Source organism: Hyperoodon ampullatus, assembly GCF_949752795.1.
Source record: "Hyperoodon ampullatus genome assembly, chromosome: 5".
NCBI lineage: Eukaryota > Metazoa > Chordata > Mammalia > Artiodactyla > Ziphiidae > Hyperoodon > Hyperoodon ampullatus.
Genome location: NC_136918.1, coordinates 35876577 through 35900002, shown reverse-complemented (window position 1 = coordinate 35900002; position 23426 = coordinate 35876577). Strand labels below are relative to the sequence as shown.

Below are 23426 nucleotides of genomic sequence, written 5' to 3'. Positions count from 1 at the left end.
TTTTGGCTGGTTGGGTCTTCATTCCTGCACGCGGGCTTTCTCTAGTTGCAGCGAGCGGGGGCTGCTCATTGCGGTGTGTGGGCTTCTCATTGCAGTGGCTTCTCTTGTTGCGGAGCACGGGCTCTAGGTGTGCGGGCTTCAGTGGTGAGGCACGCAGGCTCACTAGTTGTGGCTCGTGGGCTCTAGAGCGCAGGCTCAGTAGTTGTGGTGCACGGGCTTAGTTGCTCTGCAGCACGTGGGATCTTCCTGGACCAGGGATCGAACCCGTGTCTCCTGCATTGGCAGGCGGATTCTTAACCACTGTGCCGCCAGGGAAGTCCCTAATCAGACTCTTTTTTCTTTTCAGATACCCAGAGAGCATTGCACCTTTTGGAAGGTTATCGTTCGAAACTAAGCCAAACAGAAGACAGACAGCTCAGAAGTTCCATAGAACGGGTTATTAACATATTTCAGAGCAACCTCTTTCAGGCTTTAATAGGTGGGAATTAAAACTTTATTTGTGACCATTATGTGTCAGCTAGGTGTAATGCTGCTCTGAGTTCATTTATTTTAAACTTCAGAGAGTGATATACTTGGTTCTCTGTGAGGCATTCAATAACTTGAACATCCAGTGAGTTGTGTATTTTGATACTTAGGCCAATATTCTTTCCAAAAGTATCTAATAACCAAAAAAACTTTCAGTATGATTATTTCAGTGGTCTTTGATAACAGAGTTTAACATCCTAACATTAAAAGATGAAGAAGTTGCAAAAATGTTTCAGGATCCAAAAAGTAATGACTGAATAACTGTTAGCTTGTTTCTGTATTTGACTTGCTATTTGTCTGGAATCCCTGAAAATGTTTGAGGATTTCTGCTATGTTTAAGAACATTAATTCCCTTAATACAGACCTCTGTTTAAACTTGGCATTCGTGAAGTCAGAATTTTAGACCTGGAAAATGATTTTACAGATGATCTTGTCTAATCTTATTTTACAGGCAAGAATATTGAAACAATTTTATTCTTAACTGTAACTTAAATTTGGTGTGGTGCATTGTTTTAAAGGAGAATTGAACACATACATAGTCAAGAGTGCTGAATTCTACTCCTGACAGTGCCATTGATTAAATGATATGGTACAAGTCATTTAATCTTTTCTAAGTCACTGTCATCTGTAGCATGTGGGTGCAATGGAACAGTGGTTTTTAAGCCTTTTTCTAAAAAGTAGCTAGACGCCTTTTTAATGCAAAATCTTATATTTTGTACATAATCCCCAATATATAAAACAGGATGCTCTGTCTCTGGCCCTCTTCTCTAGGTACCTTGAAAAGTATACAAACCAGTGAACTAGAAAAATTGTCCCTTTCAACACTAAGAATAAAATGTGTTTTTATTAGTCATTGGCTATATAACGTATTAAAATAAGACATATATTTCATTGTATTACAACTTTTTCCTCAGTAACTTCAAAGTAGTTACAGCCTTATATCTATCTATTGATGGAGTAAATTTTGATGTGGCTTGAGGGCTACTTTCAAGTTAATGTATCCTGTCAAATAACTGATTGGTAAATTGATACTATACTAAATTAGTTTTAGAATTAAAGAAGACTTTAAAGAAGATCACTCAATACATCTGAATAATTTTTTTAAATTTAGCATTATTATAGACTTTTGAAAATATATACAACAAAAGAGAGAACAGTATAATGAACTAGTATGTATCTGTCACCCATCTTCCAAAATTACCAACATTTTGCCTTTTTTGTTTAAACTGATGGACTTTTTTTTTTTTTTTTTGTGCTACACGGGCCTCCCACTGTTGTGGCCTCTCCCGTTGCGGAGCACAGGCTCCGGACGCGCAGGCCCAGCGACCATGGCTCACGGGCCCAGCCGCTCCGCGGCATGTGGGATCCTCCCGGACCAGGGCAGGAACCTGCGTCCCCTGCGTCGGCAGGCGGACTCTCAACCACTGCGCCACCAGGGAAGCCCCTGATGGACATTTTTTACATTTGGATTTCTAAGCTCTGAGGTTTAAGGTCCAAATGGATGATCAAATTGGATTCCTCTGAAAAAACAGAAAAGGAAGGGAAAAATCATTTTTAGTTGTTTGGTTTTCTAAATCACCATTAAACCTAGGAGTGTTTTATTTAGTAGGGTCACTGTTTAGAAAAAAATAGTATGACTTGTATGTCTTCTTCTACATTTGGACATAGATGGAGTCCTCTGTGTGGAGTCTGCAACTTAAAATTAAATGGTTAGTGAAGTAACCAAACAGAACCTACACTTAGATTTCTCCATAGATTGGAGGTAGATTTACTATGTTTAGGGGGATTTTTTTTTTTTTAATGTATTCTGCCTTGCCTGTTTTGAATGTATTTATTCTTATGCATAATTGAATTCTGGTAGAGTTTTCTTTTTCTTTTTTTTTTTATCCTTTTTATTTTTAATTTTTTTTATTTTTAATTTTTTTAAATTTTTTAATTTTTTGCTTTATAACAAATTTAATCAGTTATACATATACATATGTTCCCATATCCCCTCCCTTTTGCATCTCCCTCCCACCCTCCCTATCCCACCCCTCCAGGCGGTCACAAAGCATAGAGTTAGTTTTCTAATTGTGAGTTATATTTGTGAATCTTCTTTGTCCTGTATAATTTTATTGGTTGTGAATTTACTTTGATATTTAGAATTACTTATATTTTAAGATTTTATAGAATGTGGGATCAGATTTTGGTGTAAGAAAAGTAATAGATTTTAGGAATTTTGAAATGGGTAAATTTAGTATTTTGGGTAAATTTTTGTGTTTCCATACTGTAGTTGAATTAATTGTTGACACTACTAAATTAATAAATGCATTTTTTGGTGCATGCTTAAGTTGGGTTAATGTATTAATCTTTATTCCTTTTTTTGAAAATTTTTAGGTCAGTAAGATTTTTTTTGCTTTGCACCTGTACCATTGGTTTTGAAACAGTGTGGTAACGTACTTTAATCCTGTAAATTACCCTAAGCTAAACTAGAGTCCACTGTGTTCATAGTGTGTACTGAAAAATTCTGTGTTAACTGTGTTTTCCTTTAGTAGGTAGCACTCTATCCTCTAAGGTGATACCTGTGGACCATTGGATTAAAGGAGACATGGGGTCTTGACCACTAATTGTTTGAAAGTCCTATGGTGCTTAGGTTTTTGACTTCTAGAGTTTGGAAATCATTTCCTTAGGCTATAGTGAATTATCTAGTTACTTCTTTGGACTTGCACTCTGCAGTGGTTATTTATTGACTGATTTCTTGAATTGGTAGTTTGTATCGGCTGTTTTCATGCATTTAAAAAAACTTTGTGTGAGGCCCTAGGGGTTTGGTGTTACAGAAATGTTGATTCCCCCCGCCTCCCCCGTAGTTGATTTATTATTAAGATTAGGTTTCTGGTACCTTCGGGTTATTCAGAGGAACAAGCATGCACATATTGCACTACATCTGTTCTAAGACACCAGTTTTTAAAAATATTGGTATCTCTGAATTTGGGATGCATTTTTTAACGGATATATATTGGCATTGGTTTTACATTCTTAGTGGCATGTGAAATAATGGTGCATTTTACAGTTGATATCCTCCATATCAATATCCTCAATTCAGTGAAATATGGCAATCATTGTTCTTGCCCTGATGCTTGGTAGTATCCTTGAAGGATGGCTTGAAGATTTTAAAATCATTGAAAACAGAAAAGTTTTTATTAACTTTTGAGTTTCAGCTAAGTTGTTTCTTTAAAGGTGAATATTTAAATTATAGCTTAAAAAAAAGTCCATGAACTATACATTTGTTTAAAGTTTATACCCCAAACATCTGGTGATTATTTTTGTATAAATGGGAGATAAAGTCTGCCTAATTTTAATCCCTGATTTAGGTGAGAGCAGATTGAAAACTAAATATATTTGATTTTTGTATTCTCATTTTGTGTACTTATATTTGAAAATTTTGTGAGTAAAATAGACTGGATATGGTTTGATAACAGTCAAAGCTCTGCTCTCCAGGTCCATAGTGGTTTGAGGTCATTTCTGATTCTTATGTTTGTCTGGGATCTGAGAGGACCTCGGTAGTCCTCAAAGATTTCGTACCAATCTAGACCCCTGGGTTTACTTACGGGATAAGAGAATTCATCTACTTTCCTTGTGCACAGGAGCAAAACCTGGTCTCAAGATCAGGCTGGCTTTAGAGACTTTAGTGAGTGAGTCATTTGATTTGTATATTTTGTCTGTGATAAATAGCAAGCTTATTTTAATGCACTATTTCTGCAGATATTCAGAATGAAGGTGGGTTATGTAATAAGACTGTCCATTTCTGAGATTTTTTTAGCTTCTAATTCATTTATTGTTGCTTTATTAACTAACAGTTTCACTTGCCCTTGTAAACATGGTGAAGGACATTTTAAGTTTGGAGGTACTGAGTATCAAGTGTGACTTCTTTTTTATTTTAATTGTAAAAAAACATAAAATCTATCATCTTAACCATTTTTAAGTGTACCAGTCAGTAGTGTTAAGTACAGTCATATTGTTGTGAAACAATTCAGAACTTTTTTATCTTGCAAAACTGAAACTCGATACCTATGAAACAACAACTCCCCTTTGCCTCCTCCCTCCAGCCCTTGGTAACCACCATTCCACTTTCTGTATCTATGATTTTGACTACTGTAAATACCTCACATAGGGAAATCATAAAGTATTTGTCTCTTTGTGACTGGCTTATTTACTTAGCATAATGTCCTCAAGGTTCATTCATGTTGTAGCATGTGATAGGACTCCCTTCCTTATTAAGGCTGAGTTATATTCTTGTGTGTTGGGGTATATGTATATAAATGTGTGTGTGTCAAATTTTTGTTTATCCATTCCTCCATTGATAGACATTTGCGTTCTACGTCTTGACTATTGTGAACAGTGTGGCTGTGAATGTGAGTGTGCAAGTATCTCTTAGAACCTGCTTTCAGTTCCTTTGAATCTACACCCAAAAGTGGGATTGTGGGATCATATGACAGTTACATGTAAAATGTTTAAAGAACCACCATAATGTTTTCCGTAGAGATTGCACCATTTTATAATCCCACCAATGGTGCAGAAGGGTTCCAATTTCTCCACAGCCTTGCCAACACTTGTTATTTTCAGTTTTTTTGATAGTAGCCATACTAATGGATGTGAGAGTATGACTCCTTTTTAAGTATGTAAGAAGTAATAATGGCTAACATTTATTGAACACTTTCTCTGTGCTAATAAAAGTATCTCGTTTAGTCATCATAATCCTATGAGGCATATATTCACTTATGAGGTGATTATACTATTTTATAGATTAGAAAAAAGGGGAAATGAGAGATTATGTAGCTTGCCCAAGGACTCTCACATAGTAAATTGTGGAGCCAGAAATTGGACTCAACTAATCTGAGTCCAGAGCCTCTTTTCACCTTCAACCATTAGGGTGCTCTTTATCATAAGTTGAGCATTTTAATGTGAATATTCTATAACTGTTAGTCATACAGTATTTAAAGCGTTGGAATAATTTATTTTGGACACTGGCCTGACATTTTTTCTCTTTCTAGTGTGTGAAACAATAAATTGTAAGACAAGCAAATTATAATACATACTTTAAAATTTTATGTACTTTTCTCTTTGGGAATCGAAATGGCTTTTTATTTTTTTATTTTTTTGCGGTACACGGGGCTCTCACTGTCGTGGCCTTTCCCGTTGCGGAGCACAGGCTCCGGACGCACAGACTCAGCAGCCATGGCTCACGGGCCCAGCCGCTCCACAGCATGTGGGATCTTCCCGGACCGGGGCACGAACCCGTGTCCCCTGCATTGGCAGGCGGACTCTCAACCACTGCGCCACCAGGGAAGCCCCCGAAATGGCTTTTGTGTGTGTGTGTGTGTGTGTGTGTGTGTGTGTGTGTGTCCCCTTATTTATTTATTTATTTATTTATTTATTTATTTTATTTTTTTGCGGTACGCGGGCCTCTCACTGTTGTGGCCTCTCCTGTTGCGGAGCACAGGCTCCGGACGCGCAGGCTCAGCGGCCATGGCTCACGGGCCCAGCCGCTCCGCGGCATGTGGGATCTTCCCAGACTGGGGCACGAACCTGTGTCCCCTGCATTGGCAGGCGGACTCCCAACCACTGCGCCACCAGGAAAGCCCCGAAATGGCTTTTTAAATGTACGTTGGTTTAGACAAAAGCCTGAGTAGGTTTCACTATTGTGTATTTTAATTTATAAGAACATTGTACTTAAATATAGTGATAAAGAACACTGACAATATGTTTAACATAGATGATGATCTGTAGGGTCAGTGTTTTTATTTTTTATTTATTTTTTTATTTTTTTGTGGTACGCGGGCCTCTCACTGTTGTGGCCTCTTCCGTTGCGGAGCACAGGCTCCGGACCCGCAGGCCCAGTATCCATGGCTCACGGGCCCAGCCACTTGGCGGCATGTGGGATCTTCCCAGACCGGGGCACGAACCCGTGTCCCCTGCATCGGCAGGCGGACTCTCAACCACTGCGCCACCAGGGAAGCCCAGGGTCAGTGTTTTTAAAACATGGTCTTTAAAATAGTTTTTACTTTGAAGGAGAATGTTTGTAATGATGGAATGATGTTTATAATGATAGAATTTACACACTTTGAAAGGTATTTGCTTAGTTATCAAGGTTTACAAACTTCCAGCTATAATGGTAAAATGTCAAAGTTCCTTAGTTTTTTTGTTTATTATTGGTCCCAGTGATGTTATTTTTTAGTCTGTTGGTAACTTTGTGCACCTGCGTGTGTGTGTGTGTGTGTGTGTGTGTAACTTTGTAGACTAGGTTTGAGAAAGGAAAGCATTTATAACAGGATATGGATCAGACTGTTGACTAAAAATTATGGAATTGGAGGAAGATTTTATTAACTTTTCTGTTGGTGGTTTTGATTGAATTGGATTGATATTTATTTATTAATAGTTTTACTTACTCCTGCTTTGAAGCAGTGCTTTGATTATGCTGAATCTGGTTGAATTCTCTTTAGAACCTTGCAATCACAGAGCTGTAAAAGCATCTATAAATATTTCTTCTAGTCTAAGCTATTTCATCTATGTAGGGATAAATTTTTTCCTACTAAAATTTTCCTTTTCAAATTATTTTTCCAGTACACTATCCAGGTACTGCATTTAGTTGTTATGTCTCTTTAGTCTCCTTTAATCTGGGCACATTTCCACAGCCTTTTGTCTTTTATGACATTGACGTATTTGAAGAATACAGTTCCCCTCTGCTCTTATTTTTTTTATATATAATGTTTCTCATTTTAGGTTTGTCTGATATTTGCTTGTGATTAGACTCAGGTTATGTATTCTGTATGGTTCTGTACGTCCAGAGGTACATGATGTCTTCTGCCCTTCATTGGTAGTGTTAATTTTAATCACCCAGTTAAGGTGTTGTCTGATTTCTCTGTAGTTACTTTTTTCCCCTTTGCAACTTCTAAGCAATATGTGGGGGAGACACTAACACCTTGCATGTACCCTGTTCTTTAGCAAAATTTCCATCTAGACTTAGCATCCATTGATGATGCTTGCCTGGATCAGTTTTTACTATGTTGAAAATGACAGTTGAAAAATAATATATGTATTTTTAACAGCAGCACTTCTCTACAGTTTCCAGCTAACACTTGGCATTTTACTGTAATTAAGAGCACTCCTCTCCCATTTATCTATCTAGCTACTTACCTAGCTAGCTAGCTATCATATTTCTTTCAGTGGTGGATAATTTATTACCATCCTTAATGATTTTGGTGTTCAGATTGTGTCAGATTTGCCTAGTAGGAGGCTTCTCAAGCTTGCTCTTATGACTTTATGACATGCCCTCATTTTTTTTTTTTTTTTTTTAGCACTTTCTTGCTTTTTGGCATAACAAGATGTTCCAGGTTCATCTTGTACATATCCCCAGCCTTAGGATCAACCATTTCTTTGAGAAGCTCTGTTTCCTTTTGATACATACCTTGTTTTAAGGAATACCATGTGACTGTTAGTCATACAGTATTTAAAGTGTTGGAATAATTTATTTTGGATACTGGCTTGACATTTTTTCTCTTTCTAGTGTGTGAAACAACAAATTATAATACATACTTTAAAATTTTATATATTTTTCTCTTTGGGAGTCAAAATGGCTTTTTAAATCCATGTTGGTTTAGATGAAAGCAGAGTATCTGTGCCTCAGTAGGTTTGACTATTGTGTCTTTTAGTTTATAAAAACATTGTACTTTTAATTAATTAACTGATAAAATTTTTCCCTCTGAAATGGCAGGGTTATATTTCATTGTTTTTTAGCTTTCTAGTTGCCTTCTCTCTAACCCTCCAAAATGGAATTTATAAACATTTAAGGTCAGATACATGTACTTTATATAAAATATTATAAGCAAGAAAATTCTCAAACCAACACCTGCTACTTCTTCCATAGGGTGAATATCCTTCTAGAATGCTATTCTTGTGTATATATACACACTTTCATTTTGCAAAACAAACTCCCTACACAAATAAAACATAGTATAATTGTTCCTACAATTCAGTGGGAATTGATACTTAAAATCAGTGTATAAAGAGAAAAATATCGAATTAAAATTATCCTTAAACATTCTTCAGGAGTTTAACACTGTCTCATTAACTACAATACAGTTGTTTTTCCCCGTAGTGGAAAGAAATCATTGATTTCAGCCAAGAAAAATCTTTTTTTGGTTGCCGTCGGGTCTTCACTGCGGCAGGCGTGATCTTTCGTTTGCGGTGTGCGGGCTTCTCTCTAGTTGAGGCACATGGGCTTGGTAATTGTGGTGCGCGGGCTTAGTTGCCCCGCCGCATATGGGATCTTAGCTCCCCGACCAGGGATCCGTCCCACGTCCCCTGCATGGGAAGGCGAATTCTTAACCACTGGACCACCAGGGAAGTCCCAAAAGCATTGTTTCTTCAGTTGATCAACAGGTGAAGTAGTTGGCTTGTGTTTAAGTGACCTCTTGTATTAAAAGCACATAATTCTAGAATCACATTTAGCACAGTGAGATATAGAGAGATGCTATGAAAATGGAGACTACCTGAGGGAACAGTCTTCTCCCTTCTCATTTTTTATTTGCTGACATTTACTTACTAGGTGGACTGATAGGTAGAATTGCCCTTTTTTTGGTGGAAAGAGGTGCTATGGTTGAATTTGCTTAAGTATATACAGTGTGACTTCTCTGTGCTATACATTTTAACTTTTTATCCCACAAAGTTTATCATTATCCGTATCAGTGGATTTGTACCATTTAAAGACTGTATTTCACTGTATAGATTTATTGTAGTTTTATTAATGATTTCCTAGGAGCATTTAGGTATATAATTTTTCTGAATTATAAACAACATTGCATTTGTATATGCCTCTCTGTTCTGCATCCTTGATTATATCCTTTGGGTAAGTTCCTAGAATTTTGAATTGCTTAGTAAAAGGGGATGTGCAGTTTAAAAAGGCTTTTGATGTAATTTTTAAAATCACTGTCAGAAATGTTATATCAATTTAATTTTTTAGACATTATGTGGAAGAATGACTAATTTACTATACCTTAAGCTACGGAGTATTGTCTGTCTTTTTAATATTTTCTATTCTGATATGTGGAATACACCTTCAGTCATTTTGATGTTTTATTATGTATTTCTTTGAATAAATAAATAGCCAACGATGTAAGAATTTTCTTACATTGTTGTTTATTTTAATTTCTGTGAATTATTTGTTCATGTCATTTGCCCCTCCAACCACTTTTTGTTTGTTTGTTTTAGGAGTTTAATAACAAAAACAAATTAATAAAATACATAAAAATGAAACACTAATATCAATAATCACCATTTATATAAGTGTTATAGGTAGAAAAATATGAGGAAACTAGATTCAATTTGTCAAATATTTTAATCCTCACTTTTTTTTTTCATTTTTTTCTTAGAGGTATAAAATCTACATTAGAGATACCAATTCTGTCTGCCTTGCAAGTTGCAAAATAGCTTCCATTGTTTGTCATTTGTTTTTAAAATTTAATTAAAAAAACATATATTTATATATGGTTAGATTTATCAATTTTGTTGTGCTTTTACCCTTGGTATTATGCTTAGAAAGCCTTTCCTATCCCTGAGATTATAAAAAATCTTTACTATATTCAAATTCTGTCATGGCTTCTTTTTTTAACATTTAAATCCTTAATACATTTGGAAATTATTTTGAAATACAGTATGAGATTGCTTGTTTTTGTAATATAAATTCATTATTATGCTACCTTAAACATTTAAAAAATTATTAGGCTTTTAACTTTTTCAGCAGTTTCAGGTTTACAGAAAATTGGGTGGAAAGCAGAGAGTTCCCATATCCTTACCACCCCACACTCCCGTTTCTCCTCTTATTGACGTCTTCATTAGTGTGGTATATTTGTTAAAGTTGATAAGCCAGTATTAATATATTGTTATTAACTAAAGTCCATAGTTTACTGTAGGGTTCACTCTTTGCATTATACATCGATAAACGACATACACATTTGTTGCTTTGAAAATGTATCCACTATTACAGTATCATACAGAATACTTACACTCCCCTTAAAATCTGTGTTCCACATATTCATCCCTTCCCTCCCTACCCCCAAACCCCTGGCAACCACTGATCTTTCTGCTGTCTCTTGCTCCACCTGTTCATCTCTTTCTCCTTCCTCCCGATTCCCTGGCAAAAATTATGTTTTATTGTCTCTGTAGTTTTGCCTTTTCCAGAATGTTATATAGTTGGAATCACAAGTGTGTGGCCTTTTCAGATTGTTTCTTTCACTTAGCAGTATGCATTTAAGGTTTCTCCATGTCTTTTCATGACTTGATAGCTCATATCTGTTTCAATTTAAGTTTTTAAAGACTTTATTTTTTAGAGCAGTTATAGATTCACAGCAAAATTGAGAGGAAGGTACAGAGATTTCCCATATACCCCCTGTCCCCACACATACATAGACTATCTTATTATCACCATCTCCCACCAGATTGGTGCATTTTTCACAATTGATGAACCTACATGAGCACATCATTATCACCCAAAGTCTATAGTTTTACCTTAGTATTCACTCATGGGGTTGTACGTTCTATAGGTTTGGACAAATGTATCATGACATCTGTCTACCGTTCTAGATTTATATTTGTATATATCCACCACACTATACAGAGTAGTTTTACTGCCCTAAAAATCCTTTGTACTCTGCCTATTCATGTCTCTTCTACCTCCAGCCCCTGGCAATCACTTATCTTTTTACTGTCTCCATAGTTCTGCCTTTTCCAGAATGTCATATGGTTGGAATCACACAGCATGTAGCCTTTTCATGTTGGCCTCTTTCACTTAGTAATATGCATTTAAGGTTCCTCCACATATTTTTACGGCTTCATAGTTTTTGCTTTTTGTTTAATTTTTGTTTTTGTTTTTAAGTGTGAATAATATTCTGTTGTCTGGATGTACTGCAGTTTATTCATTTACCTATCAAATATCTGGGTTGCTTCCAACTTTTGGCAGTTATGAATAAAGCTCCTGTAAACATCTGTGTGCAGGTTTTTGTGTGGACATAAGTTTTCAACTCATTTGGGTAAATATGAGGAACATGATTGCTGGATTGTATGATAAGAGTATGTTTAGTTTTGTAAGAAACCACTAAATAGCTTTCCAAAGTGGCTGTATCATTTTGCATCTCCACCAGCAGTGAATGAGAGTTGCCATTGTTTCATATTTTTGCCAGCATTTGTTGTCAGTGTTCTGTATTTTGGCCTTTCTAATAGATGTATAGTGGTATCTTTTTGTTTTAATGTGCATTTCCCTGATGATATATGGTGGAGCATCTTTTCATATGCTTATTGGCTGTCTGTATATCTTCTTTGCTGAGGTGTCTGTTAAGGTCTTAATATTTTTTCCATTAACTAAAATATTACTCATAGATTAGAGATACTACCTATATTAAATTATTACACATTCTTGAGCCTGTGTTTAGACTTCCTATTCTGATCCTGAGTTAGTACTGCCTTATTTCTTTAGTTTGAGAAATGTTTTATGGTTTGTGAGTTTCTCTGTTTAGGATGATGTAAGTTATCACTAAAAGCTAAAAAACTTTTCTCAACTTCCTTTGAGGGAATTTCTGGAATTCTGTACTTCCCTTACTCCTAGTGTTTGCAAACTTTGAATTTTAGCAAGAAAATAATAAAGAAATTTTTACTTAGATTTGGAGACTTATGAAATACATGTAATCTTAGAGATTTCCAAATAAAAAAAATTTTGTAATAGATAGGAATGATTCTCCTCAGTTCTGTTGGACTAATTAGTTGTGTTTAAGTTTAATTTTTGAGAATTTTTCTATTGTACGTGTTATAGCTTTGTGACCTTATAATTTAGATCTTTGTTCAGGAACTGCACTTGTGGGGACCCAATTTAGTCCAAAACAGTGAAAGCACTTGCAGACTATAAATGGAAAGTGAGGAATAGACTGTGATAATACTGATCTGTAGGCTCGACAAAATTAATATTTTCAACTGGGAGTCAACTAAAGGGTAGTTTCCCTCTAACGCATGTTTTAACATTCCTGCATTTTCTTGTTTTCTCTTCTTGCTTGCTTTAATGCATCATTATTTTCTAAGTAAATAATTTTTTTCAGGGTGATAAAAATATATTAGACATTTAAATTATATGTCTGGTATATATCTGGGTGAGCTGTATGTATTTTTGGATGAGTATGGGATCACTCTTGTCTATTTAATGGCAATCATTTTAACTACAACTGCATTCTCTCATTTTCTTTACACTTTGATTTACTAAGATTTAAAATATAGCTATCAAACTTTTATAGAATTCTGCCTTTTTAGGTGCTTTAAATTGGAAAACTTCAGGTGTTGTATAATTTTTTTCCTCAGTTATTTCAATCTCTCGAAGACATTATGGTTGTATCTCATATTTTAATTCTCTTATTTCTCTTCCAGAAGGTATTCACTCCATTAATATATATATTTTTAAATTAATTAATTTATTTTTGGCTGCATTGGGTCTTTGTTGCTGCTCATGGGCTTTTCTCTAGTTGCAGCGAGCGGGGGCTACTCTTTGTTGTGCACAGGCTTTTCATTGCGGTGGCTTCTCTTGTTGCAGAGCCACAGGCTCTAGGTATGCGGGCTTCAGTAGTTGTGGCACGCGGGCTTCAGTAGTTGTGGCACGCGGGCTTCAGTAGTTGCGGCTTGTGGGTTCTAGAGCACAGGCTCAGTAGTTGTGGCGCATGGGCTTAGTTTCTCCGCGGCATGTGGGATCTTCCTGGACCTGGGGTCGAACCCGTGTCCCCTGCATTGGCAGGTGGATTCTTGACCACTGTGCCACCGGGAAGTCCCTCACTCCATTAATATTTATTGGCTGAATGTCTTAAGTGTTCAGAGTAAGCTCATTAATTTAATTCTTTATTTTCATGAAATTGGTCTTTTGAGAATAACTTGGATTTTCAGACATTGGCATGTTGAATAGACTTCTAGGAAATAGGAGAGATTGGGATTATACTAGAATTTACCATGTTTGTTTTTGTCTTATATTTCAGTAGTAACTTCTGTTTTACTTTAGACTAGATATTTTATGGTACTCCATGTTATACTCCTGAGTTTAGAAAACTAAAGAAAAAATAGAAGATAATATTTTGAATTCTAGAATGTTACTTTGTAGAAATGCTAATCTTGTCATGATAATCTAACCTTTTTTTCTAAATCTTCATAGTTATGAACAGTTATAATAATTCTCTTCTGACATATAAAATGTTGATTAACTATAAAGAACAGGGACTGCATGGGAAATATAAAATATTAATACTTGGGACTACTAAGAAAAGCTCAATCGTGTGTGTGCAGTTTTTCCAGAGGGTGCCTTTTTTGATTGGGTGCACCTTTGAAAAAGCTTCAGTGATACAACTGAAGGAATTGTAATTGAGAAATAGTTTCTGAAGGAGTGTTATTATGTTGCTCACCTCCATTGTCTCGGGAAACCCTAAAGATGAAGAAATGTGGTGGACAAATGAAATAAAGTGTATAAACTTTGGAATGTTAGTCAAGATGGAATATGGGTCAAGATTAAAGGTGTGTGTGTGTGTATATAAATACATTTTTTTAAGGAAAGTGATAACTACTGTGACAGACTGTCATCAGAAATGTCACCACACTGTACATATGTTAACAAATATTTCAGTACTTTTGCTTATGGTTTTAGTTAGCCAAGTATGGTAACTAATCTCTTTTTAAGTTGGGTCTTATCTGGCAATATCAGTTATCCTGACCATAGTAAGAAACAGATATCTAAATAACTAAAATACTATAAAACCCACATATTGTATCCCATGCACTTTACTCATTTAAACTCCCCTAGACTCTCAATTAAGCTCATTTTTTAAATTGTGATAAAATATATATAGCATAAAATTTACCATTTTTAAAATAAGTGTGCAGTTCAGTGGCATTAAGTACATTCACGTTCAGTAGCTATCACCACTATTCATCTCTGGAACTTTTTCACCATCTCAGATTGGATTTCTTTACCCATTAAACAGTAACTCCCCCTTCTCTTCTTATCCCAGTCCCTGGGAATAACTTCTCTTTCTGTCTCTATGAATTTGACTATTATAGGTACCTCATATAGGTGGAATCATACAATATTTGTCTTTTTGTGTTTGGCTTACTCCACTTAGCATTGTGTCTTCAAGATTCATCCATCCATGTTGTAGATTGTATCAGAATTTCATTGCTTTTAAAGGCTGAATAATATTACATTGTTTGTATATACCACATTTTGTTTATTAACCATTCATCTGTTGATGAACATTTGGGTAGTTTTCACCTTTTGGGTATTGTGAATAATGCTGCTATGAACATGGGTATATAAATATCTATTTGAGTCCTTACTTTCAATTCTTTTGGGAATATACCCAGAAGTGGAATTGCTTTATCAAATGGTGAGTCTGTGTTTTAATATTTTGAGAAACCACCATACTGTTTTCCACAGTGGCTGCATCATTTTATATTCCTACCAGCAATGCACGAGGGTTTAATTTCTCCATATCCTTATCGACACTTGTTATTTACTGTTTTGTTGATAATAACCATCCTAGTGGGTGTTTACTCAGCTTGTTTTTTCTTAAATGTGATATAGTTAATAATGTGGATATTCGGTTCTCTAGTCCATAGGAGCTCAGCTACAGCAAATTAGAAAGGACTGTTTGATAGATTAACGTAAGACCTAGAAATGAGGTATTTCAATTGATAGTAGCAAGTTGCAAGTGAACTTTTGAAAAATTCATAATAAAGTCTAGGGAACACTTTATTCCTTGACCACACTAGATAGTAAAGTGTTACTCTGAATTATTTTAGTCTAGATCTCTGTTGTCCTCTACCATAGCCATTAGCCATATGTGGGTACCTAAATTAATTAAACCTAAATAAAATTATAAATTCAGTTCCTCAGTCACACTAGTCACATTTTAAATGCTCAAGAGCCATATATAGCTAGTGGCTACCATATTGGACAGTATAGCTATAGAACATTTGTCACTGCAGATAGTTATTTTGGACAGCACTGGCCTAAAATTTTAAGAGGTGTTATTAAAGGACAATATATCAGTATTTCTGCTAGTTAATTATAGAATGAAAGGTCACATAGAAATTTAAGATTTGAAACTTGACTTACAGTATTGGATAATAAAAATTTTATGTAGTGATGTGGGCTATTTATATTGAGACTGGTAACTAACCAATTGATCAACACTCATTTAGTGCTCTTGGGAGGCATAATACTGTACTAGGAGCTCTGTTTTTTGTTTGTTTGTTTTGGGGGGGGTAAGAGATCTCTATAGACAGGTAGGTAGATAGATCTACAAATATTTATCTCCTACATATATAAAAACTATACCTCTTACATATATAGAAATACATGTCCTGCTACATAAATATATACATACTCTCACACACATATATATCTTCTAGAAAAAAATTTTTTTCCCTAATATCTTCTGGAAAATAGTCTGTATTTGAGTTTCCCTGTTCTTGTCACAATGTCTTTTATAGTTCATCCCCCCTCCCCAGCCTTCCCCAAACACACACACACACACACACACCAGTTAAGGCTCTGACATTGCAGTTAGTTGGTGTGTCTTTTTTGTTTCCTTTATACAGAAATTCTTACTTTCAAACAATTTATTTTCCCTTTCATGACATTGCTTTCTAAAGATACCTGGCCAGTTGTCTTGTAGAATGTCTCCCTCTGAATCAGTTTTATTGATTGCTTTTCTGGTGTCATTTAACTTGTTTCTTTGTCCCCTGTATTCCCTCTGAACTAGAAGTTGATTCTAAAGACTTGACTTAGGTTCAGATTAAACAATTTTTGTTTGGTAACAACCATTTGTAGTTAATGCTCTGAATTTGAGTTTTTAATTTTTTCCATGATGGTTATGTGAACAGTTTTATATAGTGATTCATGGTTTATAAAATGCTTTCACATACAATTTTCTGCAGCAATATTAACATCCTGTGAAGTAGGTCGATATTATTCTCACTGTCAGACCTGAGTTTTTATTAGCTCCTTATCTAGAAAGTTCTACAATTCCACTGGTTATCAAAACTAAAAAGGGAGTTACTCTAGATACTCTAGTATCTTCTGATTTTTTTTTTTTTTTTTTTTTTTTTTTGCGGTACGCGGGCCTCTCACTGTTGTGGCCTCTCCCGTTGCGGAGCACAGGCTCCGGATGCGCAGGCTCAGCGGCCATGGCTCATGGGCCCAGCCGCTCCACGGCATGTGGGATCTTCCCGGACCGGGGCACGAACCCGTGTCCCCTGCATCGGCAGGCGGACTCTCAACCACTGCGCCACTAGGGAAGCCCCTGATGTTGTTTTTTAAGGGAGATACTAATCTTTTCATCATATTGAGAAAACAAGAAATAAAAGTTATTCTTTCTAAGTATTATTTACAGTTTTATTTGATTCTATACAAGATAATACCCCATCTTTACTGCTAAATAATAATTTCCCTCCTTTAAAAAAAATCAACTCAAAATTATACCAGGAGGTGAATAAAAAACTAGTAGTGGTGTACTTAAACGTGACATAACTACCGCTCAGAGCTTCTGAGCAGCATGAATAACCAGTGTTAATATACTAAGTTCATATAATTCCATCTGATAGCAGAGTAACTTGATCTTCCAAATTATCCTGTGTTGCTATAAGTACATTTATCATTTCTTGCAGAGTTTTGTCATACTTTTAACTGATTATTTCTAAAATAACAAAATATTTTAACTTTTTCAAATATTCAAATTCAAGGCTATCTAAAAAATACTTCCTAGTTCTTTTATTTTATTTTAATGTATTATTCTTCTTTTGTTTTACTTTGGTTACAAGGCCAGTTGAAACCACTTGAGGGGTTTACATTCCCAGCCTGGATATTGGTGATACAAAAATATAAAATATCAGTGATGACTTATGTCTGCAGAATTCACAATAATGGTATTAACTACTGTCTGTTAGGAGCCGAGTGTGTGCCAGTGTGCACTTTACATGTATTGCACTGAATACTTGAAACAATTCACAATGATAAGAAGCAAGTTATCAGAGATTAAGTAACTTGCCTATGCATGTAGCTAATTGATGATGGAATAGGGATTTGAACTCAGCACTGACTTCAAACTATAAAAAGCCTATGACTTTTACACTGTGCCCTGCAGGCTCTGATGTGACTGTGACATAATAAAATGAGAAAATATTCACTGTATAAGTACATTATAAGATTGGATTTATTTTACTAATCTAGAGTAAAAATTTTGCTTTTGAGTTATGTTGTTTCAGCAATGCATAGTTTAATTAGAAAATATAAATACTTTTGAATTTTTCTTTTCCTTTCCTCACATCTAGATATTCAAGAATTTTATGAAGTGACCTTACTGGATAATCCAAAATGTATAGATCGTTCAAAGCAGTCTGAACCAATACAGCCTGTGAATACTTGGGAAATTTCCAGCCTTCCAAGCACTACTGTGACTTCAGAAACACTACCAAGTAGCCTTAGCCCTAGTGTAGAGGTAAGATAAAAAAACTTTTCCTTAAGCTATTTTTCAGTGATAAATTAATTGGGGCTCCTAAGTTTTCTCATTTTATTAAAGTGGATATTTTGTGGAAGTATCATTTATAATAGAATAAAAAGGATGGGATTAAAAATACTTTTGAAAGGATAAGCTCAGAATTTCTGGTACCCCTGTCTTAAAATGTTGTGAATGGTTCAAGGTCTGAAATACTTGACTATTAAAGTATTACTTTAGTCTTACTTAGTATTATCAATGCTTCAGGCTTATTGATATTACTTAAAGTATATTACTTTATTAAAAATTACTTTGCATGGTAGACCTTAGTGAGGCCCCATCTGTGCAATAATTAGATGGAAACTACTTTGAAAAGATGGTTTTGCTCTGGTATTTTTTCTCAGAAAGCAGTTGCTGCATTTTTCCCAAGGATTCTCTGTTTATTGGCTTGAAGGATTGCATTGTTAAATCTCACTAGAGACTGATAAAGAAATCTTAAGGACAGCATTGGTTTCTCTATTTTTTTTTGTAGCTAAAACTCTTATTTCTTTGAGTTTTCATAACTGTTTTAGTAATGTTCTTTTTTTGTTGTGATCTACTGTTGCTGGTAGATATGACATAACAGAGATATGAAGCATTTTGTAATGAGGATTCTGTCTGAGGAACATTAGTCATTTGAAGGTGGTTGTCTGACTGACTTTGATTCTAGTATCTTACTGCTGGAGAAGTGCCTGGAAAATTGAATCAGGGAAAAGGAGTGGTAGGCAGCAACCAGACAGCCGTTTGGTAATGAAACAGATTCTCAGTTTTCTCTTATATTAAATAACATAGAGCTATAGAATTTTAGAGCAGGAAGAATCAGAGAACATCTGATCCCTCCCCTTCATCTTAAAGATGAGGAAACTGAGATCCAGAAGAAAAGGAATGACTTGACCCAGCTTATTTGGCTAATTTGGGCAAGTTTACCTTTGGATTTTAGGCATCTTAATACCCATTTCACAGTTCTCTTTACTAATCATAGTATGTCCTTGTATTTTTCTCTTTGGTTAGAGAATGTAGTGTTGTATTGCCTATGTATCTTTATTTTTCTCTTCTCTTATTTTCGTCGTTTTCTCTTAGATAGTTTCAGTTTCCATTCCCTTTAATTGATATATCATTTGCACTTATGTTAGTCCATTTCAGATAGATTTTTAAAATGTTAATCAGTAATACAGTTTATATTTCACGTTTATTGTGGTCCTAGGTTAAAAAAATTTAAGAAACATGTTAAATTTTAAGGGAATTGGCTTCTTATTTAATAACTTAATTATTTTTCTATTGTCTGATTTATGATGCTCAACTATGATTATAAAGCATAGAGTTATTGAAGTTGATTTGTCTGTTTTTATAGGTGATTGTTTAGATAATGGCCTGCTCAGTGTAACCAGTAAATGTTCATTAAGGTTAAATAAGTGGACAGTTCTGCAAGCTGCAAGTTAATTTCCGTATAGATTTCAGTCTGAAAGATCAGTGTGCATTGAATTCCGTTAAGAATGGTATTGGAAACATTTCAACTTTTATAAAATTATGAGGCACTGATACCTAAAATGCTTTCTGCATTGCTGGTTTCTACATGTCCTGAAAGGTGTATTATGGACATAATAAAGGTATCTAAAATTAAGAGGAGAATAAGGCCTTTCAGACTGAAATATCAGATCTTATTAATTAGGAATGTGGAGGAGAAGGGAGTATGGTTACAAAATGTTGTTTAGGGCTTGGTGCATGGAAGATGCTGTAGTAATGTTTGAAATCTGTACCCATTCATGGGTGGACTTAGTAAGGGGAACATGGGGATATATCCATCAAGTCCTAGATTTTTATTTATTTATTTATTTATATTTTTTATTTTATTTTTTTTTGCGGTACGCGGGCCTCTCACTGTTGTGGCCTCTCCCGTTGCGGAGCACAGGCTCTGGACACGCAGGCTCAGCAGCCATGGCTCACGGGCCCAGCCGCTCCACGGCACGTGGGATCTTCCTGGACCGGGGCACGAACCCATGTCCCCTGCATCGGCAGGCGGACTCTCTACCACTGCGCCACCAGGGAAGCCCAAGTCCTAGATTTTTAAAAAGAGAAAAATCTGTGAGCTAAGGTCAGTTAAAGGGAAGTACTGTTTTTCAGAGAGGACAGGATACCCTGAAGATGTTAGTCTGAAAATGCAAGTAGTTTTGAAACACACTGGTGGATGACAGTCATAAGACTTAAAAGAAAAAGCTTGGAATATTTGGAGATTTGATTTCTTTTGAGGGAAAGAAGGAAAGTATGTTCCCCTATTACCCATTCATTTATGCTTCATTTGGACAGAAAACTTGGCTAAGTGACCTTTAACTTGATCTCTCATTTCAATTCCTACTTTAAACTCTTAGGGGCACAGTGTTTGGGACTGAAAAGAGGGTTGGATAATTTAATTCACCTCAAGTGTTTTACAGTTGAAGAGAATCCACTGACTCAAAACAAATGCAGAAAAAGTTTTTATTGGACTATAACTTGAAAAAAATTAAAATCATGAAAATATTTTGTCTTGTATAAAAAAATTAGATTATTATTACACTGTGCACTAATTTTTGGATTAAAAAGTAAGGTAATCTTTTTCTGACAAAATTGCACACAACATGATCTTGCCTCTTTCACCTTATGTTCACTTTTGCAGGACTATCTTAAAAGAGAGTTATTTTTGCAAAAATTATTTGAGATTGATCAATTTCCACCAGGGCTTGCCTCTCTTATTCTCTTAAAGTAAAAATCTTTGTCTTGTAAAGCATCTATCCACTTTTCTTTCTTGTCTTCTTTTTTTTTTAACAGTTGGTAACTGATCTAACTCTTGCCAGATTCCCATTTGTCAGTTAATATATGGCCTTGTGTCTGTGTTTCTTCTATTTCTTCTGGTGTAGTAAAATGAAAATTAATACCTTTTTTTTTTTTTTTTTTTTTTTTGTGGTATGCGGGCCTCTCACTGTTGTGGCCTCTCCCGTTGCGGAGCACAGGCTCCGGACGCGCAGGCTCGGTGGCTGTGGCTCACGGGCCCAGCCGCTCCGCGGCATGTGGGATCTTCCTGGACCGGGGCATGAACCCGTGTCCCCTGCATCGACAGGTAGACTCTCAATCACTGCGCCACCAGGGAAGCCCAATACCATTTATTTTTAAAGTGACATAATTAGTATTCCATTTAGTTATAACTTTTTTTGGTTTTGGTATGTCTTTTACTTTGAACATATGTCTCGTGAGATGTTTGCATATGTTTGCTTAATATTAATGATTGTGGGTAATGGGGATTTCAATTTTTTTTAGTACTTTTCTGTTACTTTTTTAAAATAATGAGCATGTGTCATTTTTATAAAAACAAATCTATTCTAAAATAAGAACAATTACTTTTAGAGATTGTAAAGAAGAATATATGAAAGGAAGTAAAAGCAAGAGTAGAAGAAATTGTTTGATTTAAGGAGAAATTCCAACAAAGAAGGATGTACTATTCTATCTTAGTTCTTTGGGGCTGCTCTAACAGAATACCATAGACTAAGTGGCTTATAAACAACACAGATTTATTCCTCACAGTTCTAGAGGCTGGGAAGTCTAAGATCAGGTCACTAATAGATTCACTGTCTAGTGAGATCTCACTTCCTGGTTCATTGATGGCCATCTTCTTGCTATGTCCTTATCGTTGAGGAAGGTGTGAGGAAGCTTTCTGGGGTCTCTTTTATAAAGGCATTAATGCCATTCACAAAAGCTCCACTCTCAAGACCTAATCACCTCCCAAAGGCCCCATTTCTTAATATTGGGTTGGACAAAAAGTTCACTCGGTTTTTTCTGTAAGATGGCTCTATTAGTGCTTAGTTGTCTTTAACTTCATTTGAAAAAAAATTTTGTTAGATTGTATTGTGACAGCTGTCATATCAGCGTACATTTAAAAAAAAACTTAACAGAACTGGTGAATTTTTGTGTTGCCATGTTAATATTGAAGATGGAAGAAAACAACATTTTTGGCATATTATGCTTTATTATTTCAAGAAAGGTAAAAACACAACTGAAGTGCAAAAAAAGATTTGTGCAGTGTATGGAGAAGGTGCTGTGACTAATCGAATGTGTCAAAAGTGGTTTTCAAAGTTCTGTGCTAGAGATTTCTCACTGGCCAGTTCTCCACAGTTGGGTAGACTAGTTGAAGTTGATAGCCATCAAATTGAGACATTAAGTGAGAACAATCAACATTATACCACGCGGGAGATAGCTGACATACTCAAAATATACAAATCAAGCATTGAAAATCATTTACACCAGCCTGGTTATGTTCATTGCTTTGATGTTTGGGTTGCACGTAACTTAAGTGAAAAAAGCCTTTTTAACAGTGTTCCTGTGAACAGGAACAGTGATTCTCTATTTAAACGTAACGAAATGTTCCGTTTTTAAAACAATTTTAAAACAAATTGTGACGGGCAATGAAAAGTGGATACTGTACAATAATAATGTGGAACGGAAGAGATGGTGGGGCAAGCAAAATGAACCACCACCAACCACACCAAAGGCCGGTCTTCATGCAAAGGAGGTGATGTTGTGTATATGGTGGGATTGGAAGGGAGTCCTCTATTATGAGGTCCTTCCGGAAAACCAAACGTTTAATTCCAACAAGTACTGCTCCCAATTAGACCAACTGAAAGCAGCACTCAATGAAAAGCTTCCGGAATTAGTCAACAGAAAACACATAATCTTCCATCAGGGTGACGCAAGACCACATGTTTTCTTTGATGACCAGGCAAAAACTGTTACAGCTTGGCTGGGAAGTTCTAATTCATCTGCCGTATTCACCAGGCATTGTACCTTAGGATTTCCATTTATTTTGGTCTTTACAAAATTCTCTTAATGGAAAAAATTTCAGTTCCCTGGAAGACTGTAAAAGGCACCTGGAAGAGTTCTTTGCTCAAAAAGATAAAAAGTTTTGGGAAGATGGAATTATGAAGTTGCCTGAAAAATGGCAGAAGGTAGTGGAACAAAACAGTGAGTACATTGTTCAATAAAATTCTTGGTGAAAATGAAAAATATGTCTTTTATTTTTACTTAAAACCGAAGGAACTTTTTGGCCACTCCAATACTGTCACGTTGGGGGTTAGAATTTCAACCTGTGAATTTGGAGGGGGACACAAACATTTAATCTGTGGCAGTCCTATTCCTGATGATACAGTACGTTTCAAATGGATCAAAAGGTTAAAAAAAATGAAACCATAAAAATAAACTTTTCAGTCTTTTTTGGATAGAGGGAAAGCTTTTCTAAGCACAACAAAGAAAACCTTGAAAAATTCAAAGAAAAGGTTAAGAATACTGTAGAAT

At 35.5% G+C, this 23426-nt stretch overlaps 1 protein-coding gene across 16 annotated transcripts in view; it reads left to right on the top strand.

Annotated features, from left to right (window-relative positions):
* Window positions 1-23426, top strand: part of DLG1 (discs large MAGUK scaffold protein 1) — a gene marked incomplete at both ends in the record, with an annotated part of 293223 nt that overhangs the window by 724 nt on the left and 269073 nt on the right. For all 16 annotated transcript variants that reach the window (XM_079704322.1, XM_079704323.1, XM_079704314.1 and 13 more), the window contains 2 exons: window positions 347-478; window positions 17908-18074. In XM_079704322.1, coding sequence (XP_079560448.1) covers window positions 347-478; window positions 17908-18074 — 299 coding nt within the window. The remainder of the gene's footprint in view (window positions 1-346; window positions 479-17907; window positions 18075-23426) is intronic.